The following is an 8,108-nucleotide window of genomic DNA, read 5'->3' on the forward strand; positions in this document are numbered from 1 at the left end:
TGCTGTGAGCGTGATGCCATGGCACTCTACCCAGGGGGATAGCTTGAGGCTCCGTCTCAAAAAAAAAAAAAAAAGAAATGCTATTTCTCATCATGTATAGGAAATACTACACACTTGTCATCAAAATTATGCAACCCAGAATAAAATAAAATGAAATCTTTACAGTGTTGGGAGATAAAACAAAAAATTTCCAATTTAGAATTTTTTTCCTCTAAGCCAACATGACTGGTATCAACACTGAATTTTACCACCAGTGCAAAAATTCTTCCAAAATGAAAAAGGAAATAAAGGCTTTAGCAGATGAACTAATGCTAAGAGAATTTATCACCAGAAGATATGCAGGAAATGTTCAGGGGAGTTCTTCAGGTGGAAAGAAGATGCTCCAGATGGGAACTTGGATCTATACAAAGGAACAAAGGGTGCCAAAAATGTTAAATTTATAAGTATAAGAATGTCAGTAAAATATTTAAAACCCGGAAGAATAAAGAGAAGATATGTCAGCAGATGAGAAATTTCAACACAACTTTGGAACATGAACAGTGGCTGAGGCATCACAACTGACTTAGGGGAGCCCAGGAAGTTAGAACCCAAGCAGTCAGAGGGAAACCCCCATAAGTAGTAAGCTAGGTCACCCTACACTCCTGAAAAGTGCAGGATCTGTAGGCACTGGGAATGGCAGAGGTGGGGGTGAGGCTCAGGGGGGCTGGTTATAATTTAGAATCCCCCTGATTCATTTTCCAACCTTGTAAAGCTGGGAGATGCCCCCCCCTTACCACAGGATGCCAGGGGTAGTTCTCTCATACTCCTACAATGAGCATGAGACGAGCAGGACTCAGGGACACTGGCCACAGCAGAAGATGAGGTCATGGGCTGAGAACTGGTGACCAGTGAAACCCCAGCCCCCTTCCCTGCCTGGCTCCTGAACCACTGGGCGCCAGACTGTAATGTCACCACCCCAGCCCACCCGAGCAGGAGACTCCAAACTCTTCCTTTGGGAAACAAAAGGCCCCAACAACCTCTGCATACTGGAGGTCCTACAATGAGCAGACCAGCCTGCCACCCAGTCATCTGACAGCAGCACCCACACATGGGTAAGCTCCACACCCCCACTCTTAACCAGCCACGAGAGACTGGATGCTTGAGGAAAACTTGAAACCAAAACATACAAATCGATGCTAAAAACCCGGGGGTTGGGGGGAACCAGAGGAAACTCTGTCTATTCAAGGAATAAAAGATAACTTATTTGGGGAAAACAGTAATTTACATCCTTGGGAAAATATGAAAAGATTATTGAATTTATGGAACAAAATGGGACATCCATCCCAGCCTTCCATGACGTTGACATCTCCTGCAATCTTTCTCTTGCTTTCTTCATTCCAGAAGTGGCTTTCTGCACTTGCCTGCTTTCTCCTTTCCTGGACGGCTAGTTGCACCAACCCCAACTCTCCCATCACAGTAAATAGTACCTCAATTTACTCCGTTTACAGGTGAGGAAAAAGAACTACTTTGGAACTGTCATTAGCTCTTCTCTGTCCCTCAGTGTCCACATTCAGGGACAGAGCATTAGCTTTGCTAATCCATCAGTAAAGCTGAAGTTCTACCTTCAAAACAAACCTAGCTTTCTCTCAGTTTCCAACACCTTCAAGTTTCTATCCTAGATCTGCCCCACAGGCCCCTCACTGCCCTTGCTCCTCTCCTGGCCCCTCAGGTCTGTTCTCTAGGTTACCTACGGCAGCTACTGTCACCCCGTGAAATGTTACTGACACTCTTCAGCTCAAAGCTTTATTTAGCATAGAATCCAAGGGCCCTGGACTTCTCTCTGTACTCGTTTGCTCTCCCTCCTCCCCTCCGCTCCTGCCACCAGCTTTTCCGGGGAACCATCTTCCCAAGGATCCCCTAGAGAGTGGCAAAGCTTTCTCCCTCCCTTTATTCAGATTGCTGCTCAAATGTCACCTCCTTAGAAAAGGCTTCCCTGACAGCCCATCTGAGAAGACAGCTGTTATTGATCTATCTATAGGCCCTTACCCTGCGTTAGTTCTTTCCCAGCACTTAATTGCTTGTTTATTTTCTCATCATCTGCCTCACCTAGTGCATAAGCCCCAACAGGAAGGTCCTTGTCTATTTTGCTTACCCCTAGCTCCCCAGTCCCCAGAAAGCACCTGGCACATAACTGGCACTTCTAAATATTTGTTAAGCAGGGTCTTGGCACCTATAGCTCAGCGGCTAGGGTGCCAGCCACATCCACTGGAGCTAGTGCTTTCAAATCCAGCCCGGGCCTGCCAAACAACAATGACAACTACAACCAAAAATGGCCAGGCATTGTGTGGCAGGCACCTGTAGTCCCAGCTACTTGGGAGGCTGAGGCAAGAGAACTGCTTGAGCCCAAGAGTTTGAGGTTGCTGTGAGCTGTGATGCCACAGCACTCTACCTAGGGTGCCACAGTGAGACTCTGTCTCAAAAAAAAAAAAAAAATTGTTAGGCAAATGCATAGAAGACTACTTTGAGAGGGCACAAGGGAAACCTCTGGGTTTGTAAAACTGATAAACCAAGAAATAGTTGCAAAAGTATATTGTTTATAATTATGGAGGGAAATAACAAAAGAACGCGCCCAGAGTGTTCAAGGGGTCACTTCTGGAAAGGTTGGAGCAGCAGAGCAAGGAACACCACTTCTCTCTCTTTTTTTTTTTTTTTTTGAGACAGAGTCTCACTATGTCACCCACCCTAGGTAGAGTTCCATAGCATCATAGCTCACAGCAACCTCCAACTCTTGGGCTTAAGCAATTCTCTTGCCTCAGCCTCCCAAGTAGCTGGAACTACAGGCGCCTGTCATAACACCCAGCTATTTTTTTTGTTGCAGTTGTCATTGTTGTTTAGCTGGCCCAGGCTGGATTCGAACCCGCCAGCCTCAGTGCATGTGGCCAGTGCCTTAACCATTGTACTATGAGCACCAAGCCTATTACACACTTTATTATCATTATTATTGTTGATCTGTTGCCCTGGGTAGAGTGCTATGGTGCCAGCCTAGCTTATAGCAACCTCAGATTCCTCCTGGCTCAGCCTCCCAAGTAGATGGGACTATAGGCTCCTGCCACAATGCCCAGCTAATTTTTCTATTTTTAGTAGAGACAGGGTCTGGCTCTTGTTCAGGCTGGTACTGAACTCCCAAGTTCAAGAAATCCACCTGCCTCAGCCTCCCAGAGTGAGCTGCCAGGTCCAGCCAACAGTTAAATATTTTAAAGCACGAGGATGAACTCCTTTGTCAAAAATAAAACATTTTAAATAATTTAAAATTATTTACATAATTTGTATAACCCTGTGTTGGCATTTCTTCATTTTTAAATACACTTGGAGCCTCAAAAAAAAGTGTACCTGGTCCCTCTTGACCTCCAATCTGTGGCTGGGAAGTGTGAAGGGGTCCCTTGCTGCTCCTCTGGCCCCCCAGGGCAGGGTAGGGAAAACCATTTCCTTATCGCCTATCATGGGTTGGGCTGGGCCCCTGGGCCCTGGGTGAGAGTGATGAAGGACAGACAGACCCTGAGCTGGCTGGGGAAGTCAGGGAAGCTTCCCAGGGGGCTGCAGTTGAGCCCTGGGCCTCCCCCAGCCCTGCTCCAGATCTGCTCGTGCTAACTAGGCCCCAGGGAGATGGCAGAGCACCCTGCCCAGCCTCGGGACTCCAGATGCTGCCTCCCACCTGCCCCCTTAGGCACTTTAGCTCCAGGCTCCAGAGAGAGGCTGGCACTGCCTTTCCAGGCAGGGTTCCTCTCCCCACCCTCACTCCTCAGGAGCTCTGCCTAAGCCACTGCCATTTCCAGGGACAATGTGGACCTCCATGTACCTAGCCAAGCCCCAGTGCAGCTCTCCCTACCAGCCCAGAGCAGGCTCTGCAGTCCAAACAACACCTTGCCCTGGACCCAGGTGGGAGAATTCATTAGTTTCCTCAGCAAAGGCCTACAGCATTTAATTGCTGAAATGAAAAGGTTCCCATGAAACCAACACCAGCCCTCTCCACCAAGCAGAGACTCCTCACCCCAGCAGACCTCAGCTGCAGTCAAAACCTGGAGCTCCCTGGGCAGAGCAAGCTGCCCTCTGGCTCTGCAGGCATCTACTGGAGTGTAGCACAAGTGTTCCTTGCCAGCATATTTGCACATGAACACCCCTCACACCCACATGCACGAGCAGGGTTCTTTTCAAACTCTTTTAGCATTAGCAAAATCCTTTTGTTAAATGAAATCTTAAAAGCACACACCAAAGATATATATTGAACATAGGTGCTGGAGAGGACAGCTGAGGGTCCCAGTGTGTGCACGGGGCTTTGCCTGCCCAGCCCCTGCTCAGCTCCAGAGAAGACAGCTGCTTGGTCCCTGCTATCCAGTTCTCCAAGCTCTCCCACCTGGGGTGGTAGGGACGGGTGTGCCTGAGTTTACTTAAGGAAAGGGAGGCAGAAAGCTTCCTCCAACTGAGTGGGCAGCTATGGGCAGGTGGCAGCAGTACCCTCTTCTTTCCTCCTCACTTTTGTCCCCCCATCCTGCCTCATCCAGCTCCTCCCCCATCCCAGAACACATTAATTTTTGGTTTCTGGGGTTTGTGGCTGGCTCTCTGGAGCTTCTTAGCTTACCAGTTGTGGTGCCCCAGACCCAGGACTGCCCACTTTGGGGGCATTCACAGATATTCCCTGAGCATCCACAACCCCATCTCGCCTGCCTCTAGATCAGAAGGATGACCAGTGAAGACAGGAAGGAGGACCATGATGGAGGCAGCCCCAGGAAGTAGGAAAATGCTTCCTTGGGACCACAGTCTTCCCCCTTCAGAGTTCCTGTTGCCAGGGAAAGAATCCTGTTCCCCAGGCCCTCCCTATACCTGTGCCCTCCCACAGGGAACTGTGCAGTCTAATCCTCCTCCCCCATCCCCAGGGAACACCAGGGACTCGTGACTCTTAGAACCAGGACTGTGCCCATCTGGCTGTGCCAGGCAAGGAAAAACTGGTGCATCCTCTGGCCTACAGACCTTTATCCCCCCTGACCTAGCAAGGTATGTGCATGGTGGCAAGCAGAGTGCCAACAACCACGGTACTGCTGATTGCCAGGCAGGAATGGTCTCTGTCCATTCCCTTCACCCAAGCACCTCCTTCCTAGCCACCAATCCCTATCTCCATCCCCCAGAAAAGCTATTAAAGGGCTGGCAAAGCCCATTAACCTGCTCTGAAGGTTCCCAGGTTATCCCCCTCCTCGGCCAGTCAGCACTGCCAAGCCTGCCCACGGAGCTTTGCTAGAGTGAAGAAGAAACAGCTATGCCAAGCCCAGGCCATGGAAACCACATTGCCGAGTGCTGGAGGAAAATCTGACTGTCTTCTGTGGTGTTTGGTGTCAGGAGGACCAGAGATCAGGGACCCCCCACCGGGTGGGATGCCAGGATCCTATAGTGATTTCATCTTGATGTTAGATGGCTGTCCCCAGGTCAATCCCCTGCAGGAAACAGCCTGGTGCTCTGAGGAGCAAGCAGAGCACATCCAGTTTGAGCCTCACTCTGGGTCAGTCCTGGAGTTGGGATACAGTCAGGGGCCTCTCCCACCTAGACTGATTCCCCTGAGAGAAGGAAAGGACTAGCCTGGCTTCTTTGTAGTTGAACAAGGGTTAACCTCAACTGGTGCCCTATATTCCCCCTGGCCTGGATCCAGGGCAAGCGGTGTCCATTTCAAGGAGACATTAACTCGCCAGGGCAGAGATAGAGTGAAGCTGGTACCTGGTTTCTGTGGCAGCCTGAGGGGAGGGAAAGAGGAACATACACAGCAGCCCCAAACCCCTGTTACCTGCAGCAGCCCCAGCACTCCCCTTCCCAACCCTCCCCCAGCAAGATGGCTTCTGACTTTAGGAGTATCAGCAGAAATGCTTAGATGAAAAAGTTTTTTCAGGCTTGGTGCCTGTAGCTCAATGGTTAGGGTGCCAGCCACATACACCAGGGCTGGTGGGTTCGAACCCGGCCAGAGCTTGCTAAACAACAACAACAACAACAACAACAAAAATAGCTGGGTGTTAGGGTGGGCACCTGTAGTCCCAGCTACTTGGGAGGCTGAGGCAAGAGAATCGCTTAAGCCCAAGAGTTTGAGGTTGCTGTGAGCTGTGATGCCACAGCACTCTACCAAGGGCAACATAGTGAAACTCTGTCTCAAAAACAAAAAACAAAAAAACTTTTTTTCCAAGACATTTTGCCTCTTTCCAGTCTCTGCAGAAAAAGGATCACCTACCCACAGTCAAGGGAGTGATATTGAGGCATTCTGAGGTTTAGCTTTCTGCCTAACAATCCTTAGACCTTTGGGAAGTTCTTCTCAGATCAGACTTAAATCCTTCCTGCTGTAACTTCTGTTTGAGACTTGTCTTCTTTTGCCTCTGAGGAGGAAAGCAGAGAAAAGCCAGAAGAGACTGGGCTGTTCGTGTTTTAGCACTATGAAGATGACAATGGAATTCTGTATTCACATTTTTGTCACCAGAATACAGTCTCCTTAAGGGCAGGGGCTGGTGCCTTGTTTGTTCATTTGTGCTCCCTCAGGTCACTTTGACCTCACTCCCTTTACCAGGCCTCTCATGGCTGCAAACTACTTTTATAGCAGATAAACAGAGAAAACTTGGAGAATCCTATTGTAAGGAGAGGTAGAAAGGAAGTGGACACACAGCCCAACCAGCTTGCAGACACAGTCACTTCAGTATTTCCTAGGACAGCTGTGCAGAGATGGATAACACACAGGGCTACAGGCTCACTTCAGCAACATGTCCCCTGACCCTCACCTTGCCCAGTATCTGACGTCCTGCCCTTCACCTTCACTCTTCCCTTGGCAATTGGACAGGTCCTTAGATTGAACCTCCTTCCAACTCACCAAGTAGCTCACAGAAGGTATAATCCCTCAGAGGCAACTCCTGAGCTAACTCCTCTGAGCTGAGCCATGGCTCCAAAGTCTCAGACCTAGACCAAGTCTGGAAGTCTCAACCAGAGGCAACCCATGCAGGCTGGGTCCAGCTCTGGTTCCTCCACCTTGGGGGGTTGGTCACGTATGCCATGAGTGCCTACCTGTGGCCTGGGTGCCAAGGGCAGAACTGAAGACTATCTGTGTCCTGAAAAATGGCCAGGAGACTCCACCCCTTCCTCTGTTATCTTGGAGGCCACTGCCCAGCCCAAAGCTGACTGATCTACCCCATCTCGATGACCAGTAGAAACCCCAGAGCCCACTCTGTGATCAGAACCTCAAGCCATTTCTACGGCCAGTGCGCACTAGCTTCCTCAGAGCCTAGAAGCCAGGCCCCAGCACCAGAGGGCAGGAGAGCGCCTTTCAGCACCTGGACAAGGCCCTTGCTGGGGCCTTCCCAAGAGGGTCTTTTTCCACTGTCCCTTTCTCAGCTGGGCTTCGGTCTGAGGGATCTAGGGGCTTTGCCCAGTCTGAGCAAAAAGAGAAAGAGCTCACACGGAGGGTAGAGCTGGGTGGGGCTGGGATGCCTGGGAGTGTCACACAACCTATTCCCTGATCCTTGACCTGTGGTCCCCTCCCCACGCAGGCCTCCCCCATCTCCGCACCCTCACGCGAGAGATATCACCGCACAACTGTGTGGGGCGGACTCTCCCACCACATGGAACATGGACCACCGAGCCTGCAGCCCCTCCCTGCAGCCCTCACTGCCCCAGCGGAGGAGGACCACAGTGTCCCCTATTCCAATCTGGGAAGGTCTGAAACACGTGCGGCCCCCGAGTCCCGGCCACACAGGAGCTGGCAGGGGTCGCTCCCATCACCCTCTCCCGGTCAACAAGCACAGAAGCCGCGGCTGCGAACAAAGAAGCGCTGCAAACTCGCTGGGGAGGCGGGACAGCCCGCGACGCGCCCCCTCCCCACGCCGGACGGGCGTGCCGTGGGGTCCCCGCGGCGCCTCGACGGCGCTCTCACCTGGCCGGCGCGGACCTCTTTCTCCAGCTCACGGTGGCGATTGTGCCACACGAGGTAGTGCAGCGGGTACTTGCCCTCGGGCCCCTTCCTGGCGGAGGCGTTGGCAGGGATCATCGCCTGCTCCTCATACCGGGGCCGCGGCGCCCCGCCCGGGAGGAGGGACGGCGCCGGAGCCGGGAGCCGG

General features: G+C 51.5%; 1 protein-coding gene across 1 annotated transcript in view; it reads right to left on the reverse strand.

The window, feature by feature from the left end:
- Positions 1 to 8,038, reverse strand: part of ANKRD13B (ankyrin repeat domain 13B) — a 25,129-nt gene extending 17,091 nt beyond the window's left edge. The window contains exon 1 of the mRNA XM_012809786.1: positions 7,925 to 8,038. Within this exon, the coding sequence (XP_012665240.1) occupies positions 7,925 to 8,038 (114 nt within the window). The remainder of the gene's footprint in view (positions 1 to 7,924) is intronic.
- Positions 8,039 to 8,108: the final 70 nt, after the last annotated feature.

Source organism: Otolemur garnettii, unplaced genomic scaffold (genome assembly GCF_000181295.1).
Source record: "Otolemur garnettii isolate 467f Iridium unplaced genomic scaffold, OtoGar3 scaffold00112, whole genome shotgun sequence".
NCBI classification, from domain to species: domain Eukaryota; kingdom Metazoa; phylum Chordata; class Mammalia; order Primates; family Galagidae; genus Otolemur; species Otolemur garnettii.